General features: G+C 48.0%; 2 protein-coding genes across 3 annotated transcripts in view; one reads left to right on the forward strand and one right to left on the reverse strand.

The window, feature by feature from the left end:
• The window catches only part of ilvbl (ilvB (bacterial acetolactate synthase)-like), a 32,973-nt gene extending 25,208 nt beyond the window's left edge, over positions 1 to 7,765 (reverse strand). Inside the window, exons 1-3 of the mRNA XM_067971081.1 lie at positions 7,549 to 7,765; positions 6,568 to 6,769; positions 1,812 to 1,939 (exon numbers count right to left, since the gene is read on the reverse strand). Of these exons, the coding sequence (XP_067827182.1) occupies positions 1,812 to 1,939; positions 6,568 to 6,769; positions 7,549 to 7,671 (453 nt within the window). The 5' untranslated portion in view covers positions 7,672 to 7,765. The remainder of the gene's footprint in view (positions 1 to 1,811; positions 1,940 to 6,567; positions 6,770 to 7,548) is intronic.
• A 10,736-nt stretch (positions 7,766 to 18,501) lies between these two features.
• The window catches only part of fam118b (family with sequence similarity 118 member B), a 49,870-nt gene continuing 49,651 nt past the window's right edge, over positions 18,502 to 18,720 (forward strand). Inside the window, exon 1 of one of the 2 annotated variants that reach the window (XM_067971085.1) lies at positions 18,502 to 18,604. The gene's annotated coding sequence lies outside the window, so the exon portion shown is untranslated. The remainder of the gene's footprint in view (positions 18,605 to 18,720) is intronic. The other variant, XM_067971086.1, reaches the window with a different exon arrangement.

The following is an 18,720-nucleotide window of genomic DNA, read 5'->3' on the forward strand; positions in this document are numbered from 1 at the left end:
AGCAGAAACAACGGTCACAAAATAAACCCACGCCGATCTGGAGAGATTCTGAACGCCTCAATTAGATTCCAGCCCTCCACTCATGCCTGCGTGTCCAGTGTTCTATACAAAAACCATCCGATCCCCTAGATTGGATTTCAGGCTCCAACTTGCTCCTGATTACCATATCAAGCTTTACTGGGCCTCCCACTCCTCTGCTAAAACCACCGATTATTCTAGGTTCATCCTGCAGAGCAGAGATTAACCCCCAGGCTTCTTATCTCTACTTCCAACAGCCTCCTTAAATCCTTCTCCCCTGGCCCCTTCACCATCATCTATAGCAATAAGGCAAGGAGCTTGTGGATTTCTTCATCCATTCAGTTAGCTTTGTTTCTTCCTTCACTCCAAACCCACCCTCCCCTAGCCCTGAGTCCCAAGTCTGTGTAGTTTTTCTCATGTCCCCCAGCGCACCCCTACCCACCCCCCCCCCCCCCCCCGAGCTCATTCCATAAAGACCCACCTTCTGTTTCCTCGACCACATTTCCACTAAAATCTTGAACCACACAAACTTCCTTTCCTGGCCCCCATACTAGCTGACATTGTAAGTGGTCCCCGCTCTTTCAAAACCACCACCATCCTCTTCCTCAAAAATAAAACCCCTCCCCAGTCCAATAAACTGGACTAGGGCCCATTCATTGGCCAGAAATCTTGTAGCACCAGAGTTCTATTATTAATCATTCACCCCAAAAATATGGACCTTTGGTAAAGCCAGCATTTTGGTACGTCAGTGTTCAGTAGAGGTCATACTTTGGATACAGGTGAATGCAAGTCTGTTAAATACACACAATCCCAACACACACACATCCGCATTGCACACGTTTAAGCTTTTGGGTTCTTGCCTCAGACACTTTCCTCGTGCTCAGCGCCAAAGGCCACTCCTTTAGGTGATCCCTTACTCCTTACAAACTGGAGTGCACCTTTATCGGCCCAATAGCTAGTTAATTGTGGTGAGCCCAGGGGTCAAACTGTATTCCTCACTTGACTTTGGAAGATAGAAGAATTCCATAAGATCGAAGAATTCCATAAGATCGTCCACCAAACAGATCAATAAAACAGTACCAAACAAATTTAGATACAAATTTAAGCAAATAAGATAGAGACCTAACCATTCCTCCTTGGAATTTAGAAAATAACAGTAATGTCTTCTGCGCTCATTGTAAAACTGGAGTTGAAACAAGATCCCTGACCATTCTCTCTCTTTCCCCCTGTGTGATTGATAAATTGGGGCAAGTCTAAAACGCAGCTATGGAACACAAAGGAAATCAAATTTCTCCTGATAGCCATTATCTATGACATCTGTGCAATGATTCCAAGAAATTCTCCAAAGAGTTTTCAGAAACTGCTCATAGTCAATAGTCTGCATGTAAACAGCTTGTGAAGAACGTCTGCAAACGCAGCTAATCAAAAAGCCCAGGTCAGACCGCAACCCATCTAACAACTGCTGAAACAATTCAATTGATCTATTTGTAGCTGTTTCTTTTAAAGTCCTATCTGTGTTGGAGGACACCAACACCCATGTAGAAAAACAGCAGGGATGCTTGCAGACAGAACGACAGGAGCAGTTTTGCACAAGACAGGGAAAACATTAAAACCCATATATTGTTACATTGCATGGCCTCTGTTCCTGAATGGATGTACATGAACCAGATTGGGTAGCTTCTTAAATGAACCTGGTTTTAAGCACATACGTACCATAACAAGAAAGAAGCCAGTCATCCATCATAGACAGGAACTGTTCACAGGCCACACCACATACACCACACCACGTTTACCTGGAGAAGAGTTGCAGCTGCTCCCCCAATCAGCAGCACTGGAGTCTCTGCCATTTGTGCATTTTTAACCGCAGTCACAGTGTTGGTTAACCCAGGACCAGCAGTTACCGCAGCAACACCAATAGAGCCTGAAACACAGAGCCAGTGAGCTTTCAGTACACACATTCAAAAGCCACTAGAAGCAGCAGACTCCCAGATACACGAGATTAACTTCATCGCCCGTGTCCAAAGGCACTTTTACATGTTCTTTTCATCGTTCCTGTCGAGGGAGAGTGACCTCCGCGCTGCACTCTCTCTTTTTACTTTTCGGTCGGAGGCTGAACATTGCTGGGCTCTGCTGTGTAATGTCGAGAATCAATTGTGAGGTGAAGAGTCCTACAGTTTGGGAGGAGCACCGCACAGGGCAAATATAGGGGGCAGATCAGCAGACCCACAATTTTGGATCTACCTGCAGTCAGCTGCAGGTAGAGCGGCCTGTTTATACTAAGGGGTGCAGAGCAACTGCTGTTGGTTGCAATCCGTAGCGTAAACAGGATCCCGTAGCATAAACAGCCACCAATGTGGAGTGACTAAAATCGAAGATGTGCAAGAGGCAAGAATTGGAGGAGCACAGAGATTTCGGAGGATTGTAGGGCTGGAGGAGATTACAGAGATAGGGAGGGGCAAGGCCATGGAGGGATTCGAAAACAAGGACGAGAATTTTAAAATTGAGGCATTGCTAGACTGGGAGCCAATGTAGATCAGCGAGCACAGGGGTGATAGGTGAACCGGACTTGGTGCGAGTTAGGGTACGGGCAGCAGAATTTTGGATGAGCTCAAGTTTATGGAAGATGGAAGGTCGCCCAGGAGAGGTCTTATATTAGATTAAGATAGCAAAACTAGGAAAAATTAAAAAAAAGGTAGGCATAAATCCATTTCCACTCTTTTATCTCTAGCTCATTCTCCATTTCTTTCTCTGTCGCTGTACCAGACATTAACTCAATGTGATCATCCCACACGCAGAGGAACAGGTTCAGGTGGCAGGATAGGCGCTGATATTTGGATAAGCAAGGTGCAAGCTATGGAACAAAGTAGTGGGCCTGCAAACAAAGGGTACAGTGGACTGAGGGACCTTCTTGATCAAGTTATCTTCTGTAAAATGTTTACCAAAGTGGGCCTAATGAAACAAGCCTGAGACTGTAATGCAAGGCATTCTGTGCCTGAACGGTTGGTTGCACATTATACAGTTACCAATGTGAAGGACCCAGTCCCATGGTACAGGACACCAGCAAGGTTCAAAAGAGTAGGAGAGAAGAGGCAATAAATCAGTAAGCAATGTTTCGGTAACACAAAGTTTAGGTTTAAAATCCTCCAGATTGCAGGGGGAAAGGAAGTGCGAGAGATAAGGAATGTTAAAATCATGGGAAAGATTGAGTCAGAGTAGGGGACAGTGTGATAAGTCTCCATTTCAACATGATGAGGATGCAGGGTGAAGGGGGGGAACATAACATGGCATATTTCAAGTGATAAATGTTTGAAATAGTTTACTGGGCAAGGTAAAAGAGACCAAAGAATTCAAAGTGGATTGGGATACTAAGAAGGGAGATTTAGGGTGCTCGTGGGATGAGCTTTGATGGAGGAGTCAAGGTACGAAGGAGGAAGGGAGGGAGAGAGGTGGGGGTGTGGGGGAGGACAGAAATAAAAGAACTTGCATTTATAAAGTGCCTTTCATGACCTCAGGGTGTCTCAAAGGGCTTCACAGCTTTTGTAGCCACAGTTGTAATGTAGGGAAACTAGAGGAATGGCATTAGTGGATGTTTCTATTCCTATGCTTCTATTACATTTTTAAAAATTGAAGAGAAGATGGTTTGGGATCAAGGAGGAAACTGAACTTTTTGCAGTCAGCTTTAGAGTGGAGGAGATGTGGGAGTTCCCATCTGAGATCACTGGAGGCAGTGATCCAAGAAAGTAATTAGATATGGAGGACTAAGGTTGGAGCGAAAGTTAAGAAGCGATAGCTGTTTGTGTGAGAGACAAGAAGAAACTAAGTGTTGCCCAAAGGCAATGGAGCAGATCAAGATGTAATGAATCAACCACTGCACTGAAAGGTACAGAGGTTGTGAGCATCAAGAGGCTGCAATCTGAAGGAAGTTGATGAATGTAGAATTTGAAACATAGGAACATGAGTAGGCCATTCAGCCCACCAAGCCTGTTCCATCATTCAATTAGATCATGGCTGATCTGTATCTTAACTCCATTTACCCACCTTGGTTCCATATTCTTTATCTAACAAAAATCTATCAATCTCAGTTTTGAAATTTTCATTTGACCCCCAGCCTCAACAGCTTTTTGAGGGAAGAGTGCTCCAGATTTCCACTTCCCTTTGTGTGAAGAAGTGCTTCCTGACATCACCCTTTGCTCTAACTTTAAAGTTATTCCCCCTTGTTCTGGACTTCCCCATCAGAGGAAATAGTTTCTCCCTATCAAATCCTTTAATCATCTTAAACACTTCAATTGGATCACCCATTAATCTTCTGTACTGGAGGGAATACAAGCCAACATCAGTGCAATCATCAGCAAAAGAATGGGAGAATGCCACGTGGCTACTGAAGATAATCAAGTGGCAACCCCATTCAGTGTTTAAAATAAACTTTATTTGTGGCCTGTTTGGAATCAATCTCACTTTTGGAAAGGGGAAGGTGAGGAAAGAGTTTGTGGCAAGCACAAAGGTGAAACAGATGATGGAGACCTGCATTAACTGAAAAGGTAAAATTGTTTTACTTCTAGTCATTTCCCCACGTACCCCCTTCTGAACAGTGGAATCACGTACCCCCTTCTGAACAGTGGAATCACGTACCCCCTTATGAACAGTGGAATCACGTACCCCCTTATGAACAGTGGAATCACGTACCCCCTTCTGAACAGTGGAATAACGTACCCCCTTATGAACAGTGGAATAACGTACCCCCTTGCAAATGCCACAGCTTCTGTACATGCACACATCAGCAATTATGGGGCACATACTGTACTTCAAAATATGACTTGAAAACCCACTGTACAATTAATAACAAATGCATTGATAAGAAATTCCTTCTATTTTAATAAAGGATTTTATCAGGTTAAAATCATAGCTTTTTTTCCCTCAGAATAGTGCAGAGGAATTTTAAATGGACACAATCGTTGCCAATATCAAACCAAGGCAAAAGTATCCATCAGATCAAAAGGGTTTTGATTTTGTAAATCGGAGGGATCAGTCATTAATCAAGTTGCAGACTAAACAGCAACAACTTCAACTTTAGTGCCTTTAAGATTAAAAAAAGTCTCAAGATGCCTCACTGAAGCATGACGAAAACCGATGCCAAGGCAAAGGCGAGATTAGGAGGTTAGAACAAAAGCTTGATCCAAGAGGTTGGTTTTAAGGAAGGTTTTAAAAAGGAGAGGGAGATGGATAGGCAGAGGGATTTGGGAGGGAATTCCAAAAAGTGGGAACTTTGCAGCTAAAGACTCAGCCGTCAATAGTGGAGCGAAGGGGTGGGGGGGGGGGGGTGCACAAGAGTTAGATGAACAGAGAATTCAGCCGGGGTGGGGTGTAAAGCTGGAGGAAGTTAGATGTTTGAAGCCAAGAATCCAGGGCAACACAGCTGGCCCCAGACGACCAGAAGATGATAGAATATTTCTGTTCACATTACAGAGATCCCGAGTGTTTCTGAATTAAATACGAATTGTCCCAATTTTGTGAAACCTCCTCACAAAGTGCATCTATCTGACATCGTATTAAGTGAGACACTATCCAAAGTTCTTGCAGATTAATGTAACTAAATCCAAGTTACAGCCTTAAAATGTACTTTATGAGCGTAATCAGACAGAAATTGACACCGAGCCAAAGAAGGAGACATTAGGACAGGTGACCAAAAGCTTGGTCAAAGAGGTAGGTTTTAAGGAGCGTCTTAAAGGAGAGAGAGGTGGAGAGGTTTAGGGAAGGAATCAAAGCACTTTTCTGAGCGGTGCAGTCGGTTAGCTCACTTTGGGGCTTGGATTAGCATCCAGTTCGGACTGATGGAAGCAATGATACAAGGACAGGGCAGTCCGATATATTGTCAACCAGTATCCTCACCCAGCCAACTAACTGGAACATAAGAAATAGGAGCAGGAGTAGGCCATACGGCCCCTCAAGACTGCTCCGCCATTCAATTACATCATAGCTGATTTTTGACCTCAACTCCACTTTCCCACCCGATTTCCATCTCCCTTGATTCCCCTAGAGTCCAAAAATCTATCGAGCTCAGTCTTGAATATACTCAATGACTGAGCATCCACAGCTCCCTGAGGTAGAGAATTCCAAAGATTCACAACCCTGAATGAAGAAATTGCTCCTCATCTCAATCCTAAATGACCGACCCCTTATCCTGAGACTATATCCCCTAGTTCTATACTCTCCAGCCAGGGGAAGCAGCCTCTCAGCCTCCACACGGTCAAGCCCTCTCAGAATCTTATAATTTTCAATGAGATCACCTCTCATTCTTCTAAACTCCAGAGAGTATAGGCCCATTCTACTCAATCTCTCCTCATAGGAGAACCCTCTCATTCCAATGAAGATCAAAAATCATAAACCTGACCGTACATTAAACACTAAATTAGGAAGTTCATCAGAGAACCCACAAGCATTAGAAGCACCATATTGGTGCAATCAGGGGATTCCTCTGAGCCTGGGCTAAGTGAGTGGTACCCCATGTTTCTGCACAGCGAGCAAGTACCTACAGTTACTGGACCTCATTACCTGAAAGTCTGGCCACCGCATCAGCAGCAAATACAGCTGTAACTTCATGCCGCGTGTCTACCACACGGATCCCAATCTTCTCACAAGCGACGAGGATGGGCGAGATGTGTCCGCCCACCAAAGTAAAGATGTACTTCACACCATGAGCCTTTAACACTTCTGCTACTCTCTCGCCACCATGTCTGGGGCTTGTAGCTTCCACCTGCCCAGAGAATCATAGGAACATGTCACACACCCACTGAAATAGCCTCAATTCTTATGTGCAGCACACTTTCAATATGCAACATGAAGCACAGATGTGCATTGCCAGCCTCTCCTGGGCAAGAGTCACAGTGCCCAACACCTCCCCCTGTGTCCATGTCCCTGACCTTTACCCAGCAAGGGGGGGGCACTCACCCCTTGACTTTTACCCGGCGGGGGGGGGGGGGGCACTCACCCCCTGACCTTTACCCGGCGGGGGGGGGGGGGGGGCACTCACCCCCTGACCTTTACCCGGCGGGGGGGGGGGGGGGGGCACTCACCCCCTGACCTTTACCCGGCGGGGGGGGGGGGGGGGGGGCACTCACCCCCTGACCTTTACCCGGCAGGGGGGGGGGGCACTCACCCCCTGACCTTTACCCGGCGGGGGGGGGGGGCACTCACCCCCTGACCTTTACCCGGCGGGGGGGGGGGCACTCACCCCCTGACCTTTACCCGGCGGGGGGGGGGGGGGGGGGCACTCACCCCCTGACCTTTACCCGGCGGGGGGGGGGGGGGGGCACTCACCCCCTGACCTTGACCCGGCCGGGGGGGGGGGGCACTCACCCCCTGACCTTTACCCGGCGGGGAGGGGGGCGGGGGCACTCACCCCCTGACCTTTACCCGGCGGGGGGGGGGGGCGCTCACCCCCTGACCTTTACCCGGTCGGTCGGTCGGTGGGCGCCCGTCCCCTCCCTGAACTTTACCCGGCGCGGGGGCCGCCCGCCCCGACCTGACCCTTACCCGGTAGAGGAGCCGGTGCATCAACCCGAGTTTCCAAGCCGCAATCAGAATTGAGCCAAAGGCGATCGCCATCAGGCCCCAGGAGAGCACACACCCCGCGGCGGCGGCGGCATCGAACTCCATGGCTGGGGAAGGGCTGGGCCGCTCGGAGTTCCCAATCTTTCCCTCACTTCAGCCGCCGCATCACCCGCCCCCCCGCAACCTAACTGCACAGCGCTGCTGGGATGACTGACGGGGTCACTCTCCAATCACAATCGGGAATGAAGCGCGTCGCCGACCCTTTCATCCAATCACCGTTAAGAGAAGGCGGGACTTACGCCCTGACGTCCAAGTTTGGTTGACTGCGCGCTGGTCCGGAACAACGGTCACTGAGGCATCGGGGCTACTGATTGGGCCGTTCTTATCACGTGATATTTACCCCTGCCTGTAGTTTCCTCCTCCTCCCACACGGTGGTGCAAACTCAGACTCCCACCAACAAGGGCAGAAAGGGCCAAGAGGTGTCAGAAGGGACTGATGTGGGTTGTTGGCTGTTTGCTGCCCCCTGTAGGTGCATCAGAGCAGGGATTTGGTACAAAGTGACAATTTAAGATTTTACCAGTTTGTATTTAGTATTTTGCAAGTATTAGAGGCATCAGATTGTTAAGGTTATATTTTAATGCTTCCCTGATGGTCCATTGTGTTTATCAGACCTCTCAGCCTAAGCACATTTTCATATACTATAGTCTCTGACAAGTCCCAAAGGCATGAGGTTAGGTGTCCCTCGAGGTTTCACCCCATGACCTCCCACCTCCACCCAGCAAAACAGCCTTTTTCCCCATCTTCAGTATTTTTATAACTAATAAACGAAAGTGTCGAAAGAAAATGAAAAGAAAACTTTGTTTTAATGCCCCTATGGTTCGTCTCCCAGGTTGCTTGCAACAGTGTCCTGGAGATTAATGTTTCATTCATGGAGACTCCAGGACAATCCTGGAGGGTTGGCAACCCCTACATGAGGTGCAGGTGTAGCCACATTTGCTGGGCATTCAAAGGGCACTTTTAGAGCTGCCATCTCTCCAGGATTGCCCTGGAGTCTCCAGGAATTAAAGATTCATTTCCTGGACACTGCTGCGAGCAACCCAACAGAAAAATCGTAGGGGCATTAGAAAAAAATTGTTTTTTTAAAAAAAATTTTTTCGAACACTTTCAATTATTCATTATAAAAATGCATTCATTCATTTAATCTTTGGGGTAAAAAAGGCTGTTTGCCCGACAGTAGAGAATCATCCACTCGGGTAACGAAAAGTCTGTTTGCTTTCCTGTCATGGGAAGGCGGGGCACCGTGATGATGGACATGTTGAGCAACGAATGGCGAGAACGAGGGGGGGTGGCGCGGAGCGGTTGGAGGCCGGAGGTCATGTGATGAAACCTCCAGAAATATGCCCAACCTGAGTTGGTAACCCTAACTTTTTTAAAAATTTTTTTATTCGTTCACGGGATGTGGGCGTCGCTGGCAAGGCCGGCATTTATTGCCCATCCCTAATTGCCCTCGAGAAGGTGGTGGTGAACCGCCTTCTTGAACCGCTGCAGTCCGTGTGGTGACGGTTCTCCCACATTGCTGTTAGGAAGGGAGTTCCAGGATTTTGACCCAGCGACAATGAAGGAACGGCGATATATTTCCAAGTCGGGATGGTGTGTGACTTGGAGGGGAACGTGCAGGTGGTGTTGTTCCCATGCGCCTGCTGTCCTTGTCCTTCTAGGTGGTAGAGGTCGTGGGTTTGGGAGGTGCTGTCGAAGAAGCCTTGGCGAGTTGCTGCAGTGCATCCTGTGGATGGTGCACACTGCAGCCACAGTGCGCCGGTGGTGAAGGGAGTGAATGTTTAGGGTGGTGGATGGGGTGCCAATCAAGCGGGCTGCTTTATCTTGGATGGTGTCGAGCTTCTTGAGTGTTGTTGGAGCTGCACTCATCCAGGCAAGTGGAGAGTATTCCATCACACTCCTGACTTGTGCCTTGTAGATGGTGGAAAGGCTTTGGGGAGTCAGGAGGTGAGTCACTCGCCGCAGAATACCCAGCCTCTGACCTGCTCTCGTAGCCACAGTATTTACATGGCTAGTCCAGTTAAGTTTCTGGTCAATGGTGACCCCCAGGATGTTGATGGTGGGGGATTCGGCGATGGTAATGCCGTTGAATGTCAAGGGGAGGTGGTTAGACTCTGTCTTGTTGGAGATGGTCATTGCCTTAGACCCCAGAAGTTTTGCTTTATAACAGAGCCTTAATTTATTATTATAGAATATAAACTACTAAACTAAATACTAAAATCTGTCCACGTATACTGTACAGAAAGAAGGGTGTTACCCTCCAAATGAGGGTGAGTTGGAAGGTCTGAAAAATGCTCTACCTGCCATACAGCCCAGAAAGTCTCCAATCAGATGGGGCACGATTTTAATAAGACGGTGGGATGGCAGTGGGAGGATCAATGGGCGCGCGGCAAACCCAAAAAATAAATCCTTACCGTTCCCCACGGGATCGCGACCTAATTGATAGCCCTTAACGTGGCTTCCGGGTTTGGCGTCTGAATGGTGCCCAGCAGGCGGACTGCGCACCCGCATGACCTGCTGTCAGCTGGGGTGTCTGTATTTAAAGGGCCACAGCATCAATGGCTTTTGCTGGACAAAGAAGCAAGCAGGCGTAACGGAGCAGCAGAGGGGCAAGCCAGCTCCACAATTTAGTGACGTCTCACTTGAGCTGCTGCTGGCCGGGGTGAGGAGGAGGAGGAGGGAAACACTGTACGCGGCGGACAGGAGGAAACGCCCTGCCTCTGCTACCAAGAAGGCCTGGCTCGAGGCAGCAGAGGAGGTCACCAGCAGCAGCAACATATCCCACTCTTAGGTCCAGTGCAGGAAGTGCTTCAGTGACCTAACTAGATCAGCAAAAGTGAGTACATTTACTGATTCTCCTGCATTCCGTGGTGCACATCACCCCCCCTCATATTCTGCCCTGCCAAGCCTACTCTGTCACATCCGTCCTCACACCTTCACTTCCTCACCTCCCCATTTGCCACTCACCCCAATCCTGATCCAATGTGATGTCTCTCTCTGATACTCACCCTCTGGTGCACCTCTTTCATGGTCAGCCTCACCCAAAGCAATGGAATCACCAGCTGACCACTTCACCCTCACTCACTCACACATCTGTACTTTCTCCCCTTGTAGAAGAGAACGCAAAATGCACGGGAAAGGGCGAGGACTGGAGGGGGGCCACAATAAATAGTGGCCCTCACAGAGGTTGAAGAGGAGGCCCTGCAGATCAGCCAGACGCTGGAATGCCTGGTTGTTGGGGATGCCGAGACTGGCACCCCACAAACATCTGGTGACACAACTTTAACATTCATCACGCACAACATGAATAGATGTTAACAATGATTGGCATGTTGAACACCTCAGTATGCTCATCGCAACATTACACATCTGTGGTCATTCTTAATATTGCCTTCTGTTCTCTTCCAGGCACTTCAGCGACCAAAGTGACGGGAAAGGGCGATTCCTCAGAGAAGCTTCCGGCCTCCGAGGGTGCACCGTCACATCTTAGCGAGCCATCCACCAGCGCAGATACTCACACCTCAGTGGGTCCTAGTACTCAGTTAGTTGGGTTGGCACCTGGTGAGTCACCACACACAAATGAGCAGGAGCAGACACTGGTGGCAGGGGCAGCTGTGGAGAGTCCGCATTGGTGGGAGCACTCCTCTCTAAGCTCTGCTCAACTGGACTCAGATGCTGAATGCTGGGGGCCATCCTTTAAAAGGAGAATGATCGAGGGGCAGCAAAACATTTGCGAGGTACTGGAGCAGGTGCCATGCGCACTCTCCACAATAGCGCAGAGGATGGAGGAGTCCAACTCCTGCATTATAGACTGGTGGCACAGGTAAGTGCGGGAATGTCTGCGATGGAGGGAAGGCTAGCCTCCATTGAGCTACAAGCACGGCTCACAAATGAGTCCATTCGGGCCCTAACAACGGTCGTTTGGACTCAGGGTGAACAACATTCTGCCGCCTTAAACAGGCAGACAGAAACTTTACAGGTGGGCTTCCAAGGCATCACACATGTCCTTCAAACTTGTCCAGCAGGGTGGTAGGAGTGATGTGGACCTGGATCAGGAGAGGGATGATGGCGAAAGAGGACATGGAAGTGGGGACACCACTCAAAGCGCTCCCAAGTATCACGCGTTGCCCCCAACCAGTACCCACAATGCTGCCTCCTCTCCAGGTGGCCGAGTCTGCCCCTGCACAGGTGCAGGTGGAGCAGTCTTTGGTGGGGCCCTCACGGGCTCCAAAACCCAGAGGACATAGGCCCAAAGCATCTAATCAGTCAGGGCATGAACAAGAGCAACCCGCCACTACCTCTGCTGCAGCCACACGGGATGCAGCACGTAGAAGTAGTAGGAAGCAAAAGGCTAAGGTTTTGTGATCATGAAGGGTGTTTGACAGACTGTCACGTTTTTCATTTCTATTTGGTTTTTGTAAATTCACATTACATGTTAGCATTCTCACCACTACTGCCACATCTTGCCCATTTTTGAGTGCCTTTTGTGATAGCGCCCTTTCATGTGCTTTATCATGAACGGTGAGACTTGATGCCACTCAGTGGGTGCAGTTACAGTGCGTGTATGTGTAGTTGCAGGACTGTTTTGTGCAGGGGGAGGGGATGGTGTTGGCGCTGCTCTTTCCAGGTGGTGTGAGGACTGGACTATCCTCACTTTGCAGATGTCCTTATCAGAATCGTTCAAATATTAGTGACTCCCTGGCCTCACGAGCAGCCAGGTGAGCCGCTGCTCTGCCAATGGGTTCCTCCTCCTCCTGCTGCTGCTCCTCCTCCTCCTGATGCTCCTCAATGTCGATGGCAGATGTGGATGGGACCTCCTCAACCGGTAACTCTCTCTGTTGCGCCATGTTGTGCAGGACACAACACACTACTATAATTCGACCCACTCTCGCTGGTGCGTATTGAAACGCTCCCCCAGAACGATCGAGGCACCAAAATCGCATCTTCAGCAGTCCTATCGCATGTTCAGTGACAGACCTGATGGCGATGTGACTGTCATCGTATCAACGCTGTTCCTCGCTGATGGGGTTCCTCAGAGGTGTCATGAGCCACGTGTGCAGGGGGTAGCTCTTGTCCCCGAGGAGCCAGCCCTGAAGGCTGTTTGGTGCGTGGAACAGGGCCGGGATGTTGGATTCCCTCAGAATGAATGAATCATGGCAGCTGCCAGGGAATCTCACACACACGGGAAGGAATCTTTTGCAGTGGTCACAAATGAGCTGAGCATTGATGGAGTGATATCCCTTCCTGTTGATGAACACTCCTGGCTCGTGTGGAGGTGCTCGGATTGCTACGTGTGCAATCAATTGCACTCTGTACCTGTGGGAAGCCAGCCACAGAGTGGAATCCCACTGCCCTCTCCGTCTGGCTGAGGTTGTCCATGGGGAAGTTGACATAGTGGGACGCCCTGCGAGACAAACCGTCAGTGACCTGTCTTATGCATTGTGGGCAGACGACTGAGAGACCCCGTCGATATGACTGGTGGCGTCCCGGAATGATCCGGAGGCGGAGTTGTTGAGGGCAGTGGTCACTTTAACAGCGACAGGTAATGAGATGCTGCCAGGCCCAGCCGGGAGCAGCTCGGCACGAAGGAGGCTGCAGATGTCTGCGACCACCTGGCGACTCACTCTCAGCCTCTGTAGGCACTGCTCCTCAGAGAGGTCCAGGAAGCTGAGCCTCTGTCTGTAGACCCTCTCACGAGGGTAGTGCCTCCTGCGACGTCGCTCCCTCTGTTGTTCCCCTCTCTGCTCTTGTGCAGGTCCCTGTGGCGCATCTCTGTGTTGAGGAGTTGCAAGGGGCAGAAGTGCATGCCGTGCCTGGGGAGGATGGTGATGTTCCTCCTCCTTGGATGTACTCGTGAATGCAGCCATCACACCCCCCATTCTGATGTAGTCAATTTGAGGGGGTCCAAAAAGTAGGTAAATCTGTGTAAACAGAACAATTCTGAGTGTGAACCAAGAATTTTCAGTCTAAACACAAAGATCTCCCAGCCAAAAGTTTGTCTGAGAGAACTGAGTGCCCTGCTGCAATAACTCACCTTTTATCCCCATCCGTCAAACAGGCATTTAAATGACCAAATGGCCGCCGGCTGCAACCCGCCCTGATTCCCATGGCATGCGTCACTCAGCACAGGAAACAGGTTGAGGCAGCATTGAGATTGTTACCCAGCATGAATAACAAGATTAATGATGATTTCAACAAGTTTAAGTACTTTAATTCCTGCTTTAAATATCGTCCCACAGGCTTCAATTGCAGGCGGGACTTCTGGGTTCGTGAATCGCATGCACCCAGATGGGTCTGAGTCATGCGTGTTTTTCGGCGGGTTGGAGCCAGGATTCCTTCCCGCTCCGGAAATCCCGGCAATTTTGTTTGCCCCCACCGCCCCCGGACTTCAAAGTTAAAATCGTGCCCATGGTCTCCCCCAGTAGCCCTGAGGCCAGGCACTGAAATAGGACGGGGAGAGAAAAATAAAACAGGCTTGCCGCTCCTCACCACCATTCAGTGACTCCTGCTGGAAAGTGCACAAGTGTGGATGTCGGGTGAGAACAAGATCAGTTTTCCTGGGCCCCTCCCAAGGTTGAATAGCCTGTCGACACGCAGCTTCAAGAAAAGAAGGAAAAAATGAGCAAAAAAAGACCCATCTTCAGAGGATCAGACATTCAGTTTGCAATAGATGACATACTGATGACGGGGAATGTTAGCACCGCAGTGGATGTAATGTCCGCTTTCGCGTAAAATCCTGGCCAATCTTCACCTTTCAACCAACACCACTAAAGCACATTAACTGGTCATTTATTCATTGCTGTTTGTGGGATCTTGCTGTGCGCAAATTGGCTGCCACATTTCCCTACATTACAACAGTGACTACATTTTAAAAATGCTTCATTGGCTGTGAAACATTTTGTGACTTCCTGAGGTCAAGAATGTTGCTATATTTTCTTTTCTTTAATAATGAAACAAGTTTGGTTAACGTTTTTCTGCAACTAGCTGTATAATAACCCGTCTTTGTAATCCAAACATTCTCCTCAATTAATTAGTTTCATTTCTCGACTCGGTTTATAATTTTTCTCATTTCTCAAACATAATGACACTATATCATTATGGCAATGCTAATTTACATCATGTACTGCAGTCGCTGTGGTAACTATGGTAACCTATGGTGAAAATATAATGCCACTTTAAAACTATTATTTTTGGTTGGCCAGGTCTTTGCCACGCGGATGAACCCATCACTGTTGTTAAAGTCTCCAGGCTAAACTGTTGAGAAATCAGCACAGGTAGAGTTTCTGGTTGCCCGCTATGTGAACTATTTCTCTGCAGAAGCTCAGCACACTTACCCAAAAATCCAGAGAGCTTAGGCATAACTTGGCAAGAGTCAAGGCTTAGGAACCCCAGTGAGTAAAGGGGTTTTATTAGAGTTTACCCGACTAAGCAACAGGGAGCTCAACGGGGAGTCTATCAGCAAAGGGCTGTGTTATGCTTCGTGTGGCTTGACCAGTCAGTTGAACCCTACCCATTAGGGTATTGGCTTATGAGGTTATACGGGATGAATGAGACGGACCCAGCTTCCAGTGACAGGTCTACCCCTCCAGTTCCCTTTAGTGAGGCAGGTTGGATGGTCAATCACCAACCGAGCCCTGGAGTACCTGAGGCACTCCTGGCTTGGGGATTGGATTGCCAAATCTACCACAGAAAATTGAATCAGTTCCAAAGTTCCATCTCCAGGTTAAGCTTCCATCTGCAGGCTAAACATCCATTATGACGCATGGCATCGTCCCCCAAGGAGGATAGTAACTAGTTGGTCATGAGACAACTGACAAGCTTGGTTTTACGCATGGACACAGGGAAATCTCAATTTCACTGGAGCGTAATCAAACAAAAAAAAATGATACCAAGCCAAAGAAGGGGATATTAGAACAGGTGAGAGGTAGGTTTTAAGGACATTTTAAAGGAGGAGAGAGAGGTAGAGAGGCGGAGAGCCTTATGGAACAAACTCCAGTGCTTAGGGCCTAGACAGCTGAAGACATGGCTGCCAATGTTGGGGCAAAGGAAGTCTGGAATGCACAAGAGGCCAGAATTGGAGGAATGCAGAGTTCTCGGAAGCTTGTAGGTCTGGAGGAGGTTACAGAGATAGGGAGGGGTGAGATTCATGGAGGGATTGGAACAAAAGATGAGAATTTTAAATTTGAGTTGTTGGTAGACCGGGAGCCAATGCAGGTCAGCAAGCACAGGGGTGACGGGTGAACGGGACTTGATGCGAGTTAGGATACAGGCAGCAGAGTTTTGGAAGTTTATGAAGAGTGGAAGATGAGAGGCCGGGTAGACTGATAGTGCAAAGGAGACATGGGCTTGATATAACCTATGCTGCAGGTGTATCGAATTGCAGTACCGAAAAGCACAATCAGCAGCAGTGGTGATTTAGAAATTATTAAAGGGGGATGTGAGTGCTGCAGTTATAAGTATTATTTTCTATGGGGGCACAACACCCTAGAACATTTTGATTCTTGATACCTGATTTGGTACATTTATTACCATTTTAGAGCCTACTACAATTATGAATGAATCTCAGTGGCTTTTTAATTTAGTTAAATGTATCTTCACTTTGACCCTACTCTATATTCTATTTCTAAACCTCAGCACTTCCTCAAGTCAAGTGACAGGAATTGCCAAATAAAGATAATTCATACATTCATGCTTGGGAGCATCCACCTTATCTAAACCAAATCTGTGATCAATATTGAAGAAAATAAACATTCACATAAAACAATAATCAGACATGTCCCAGAAAGTTCCTTTTGAGGAATATAAAAGGGTTTTAGAAGCTGCATTTTAGCAAATTATTTCTTGTTTATAACTTCTTTGGGGGCAAACACTATTTTTTCCCTATATTACAACAGTGACTACTTCAAACCACTTCAAAAAGTACTTGATTGGCTTTAAAATGCTTTAGAACGTCCTGAGACTATGAAAGGTGCTATATAAAGACAAATCCTTTCCTGTCCACTAAATAAACATACCTGTAACAGGGACTCTCAGATACCAACAATTCATTTAATTATTTTTGCCTCTAGTTTGAACACAAAAAATAATTGGGAGATGATAATATCTGATTGGTTCCATCCTGTCCTCCAACCTATTTGGTTCTGACAGGCCCCAGTTCTGATTTCCAGATGATCTGATTAGTTTGATTCTCATAATCTTCAGTGCCTGTGATAAAAGCTGTTTTTCTTTGTAAAAGACTGACAGGTTGGTGATTGACAGCTGCGCCTTCTACTCTTCAAACCCTGCTGAAGTACAGATGAAATGTTGGGAAATTCTGCCAACAGGACATGCTCAATGGATACATTGCGTGCTGGGAAAGTCAGTAAATAGTACATGCCTGGAAGGCACAGATGTGATTGAAAGCTCTCCCTTAGCTGTCGTGAGGTAAAAAATAGCCTAGACTTTTGTGGCAAGCTGAGGCCCACTACTGGTGGACTCTGCTCCCTCAGTGCTCCAGAACCATTTGTTCAGATCTACTGGACTAAGGTTGCGAACTCTGGTTAAATGTATTCCTGGAGGTTTCTTCACATGACCTTGTGCCTCCAACTGCCCCTATGCTCCTGCCATTGGATGCGGCGCCCTGCCTTCCCACACCAATTGGGAAACTAAAAGACTCTTCATTACCCAATTGGATTATTCTTGATTGTCAGTCAAACATCTTTTTTTCCCATCTCCAATATTTTATAACCAATAAACAGAAGTGTTCAAAGAGAATGAAAAAAACACACAATAGTTTTTTAATGCCCCTATGATTTTTCTCCTGGTGTTGCTCGCAGAGTGTCCTGGAGATTAATCTTCAATTCCTGGAGACCCTGGCAACTCTGTGTTGGACCCCAAAACTCCCTTTCCCAGACTTCTCCCCCACTTCCAGATCCCCGTGCTCAATAACTCCTAGGCCACAATCCCAGTGTTCCCTAATCTTGGAACCAACCCCACTGCTTCCAGATTCTGCAATCTCTTTCTCCTTAATGGCCCCAAATCCCAACTTCTTTCTCCAGTATTCCTGAAACACCTGTCGCAGTTCTTCCAGACTCTCAAAATACCGTTAGACCTTGAGACCCCATCCCAGTACTGCAAGATGCTGGGCCCCCTTTCCAGTGCTTCCAGATCCCAGGGCTGCCCTCAGTGTTGGTAAGTCAGTGTCCCTGGTAATACTACTTGCCATAATATTTCTATTCTTATAGAACTGCCGATTCATTGAGCGCAACACCACAGAAAATCTGCTTTTATATATAATTTAGATATGCATCCCTCCCTCCTGAACACTATCTTCCTCTATCTCTAGCCTCTTCTGCATTGCCCCATTTCCTTTGCGCCATCATTGGGATGGCCGTGCCTTCAGCCTCATAGACCCCACATCCTAGAATTCCCTTCCTAAACCCCTTTGCTGTTCCACCTTCCTTTCCTCTTTTAGGACCCTCCTTAGAACCCACCTCTTTGACGAAGTTTTTGGTCCCCTCTCCTAATATTTCTTTGCCTTATGTTTCTGTGGAGTGCCCTGAGACATTTTTCTATGTTAAAGACGCTATATAAATACAAGTCATTGTTTAATAAAGTTTGATTCAAGTTGGAACTGTACATGTGTACCTTGGAGTTGGGATTTTCTACTTTCAAGCAAGCTATCCAGACATAAAGAACTTTCCAGTTTAGGTAGCTGCGTTCATTAAGATGTAACTAAGCGACAGTTGAACAGCTAATTTCGATGGACAGTACGAGAAAAATAAAGCAGCACAGGCAAAAAAAAATCATTAAGACTTGGTGAGAGTCTGTTATGCCGATGTGCTTGGTACCTTAAGCTTGTGGCTGGGTTGAGTTTTGAGTTGTGCGTTTGCGCCGCTCCGTACTTTCTGGCCCGGCGCGGCCGCCGTGCGGAGCTGTTTGTTTGCCGGCGGCGCGCGTTCGTATCGTCTGAAGGAAAAAATTATAGGCGACGGGAGTGAGGTAAAAGGGGAAAAACCGGGGGGGATAGGGGGGAATAGGGGGAGAACACCGGGGGGAGAAACACCGGGGGAGAAACACCGGGGGGAGAGGGGGGAGAAACACCGGGGGGAGAGGGG

This window comes from Heptranchias perlo, chromosome 33 (assembly GCF_035084215.1).
Source record: "Heptranchias perlo isolate sHepPer1 chromosome 33, sHepPer1.hap1, whole genome shotgun sequence".
Lineage (NCBI taxonomy): Eukaryota > Metazoa > Chordata > Chondrichthyes > Hexanchiformes > Hexanchidae > Heptranchias > Heptranchias perlo.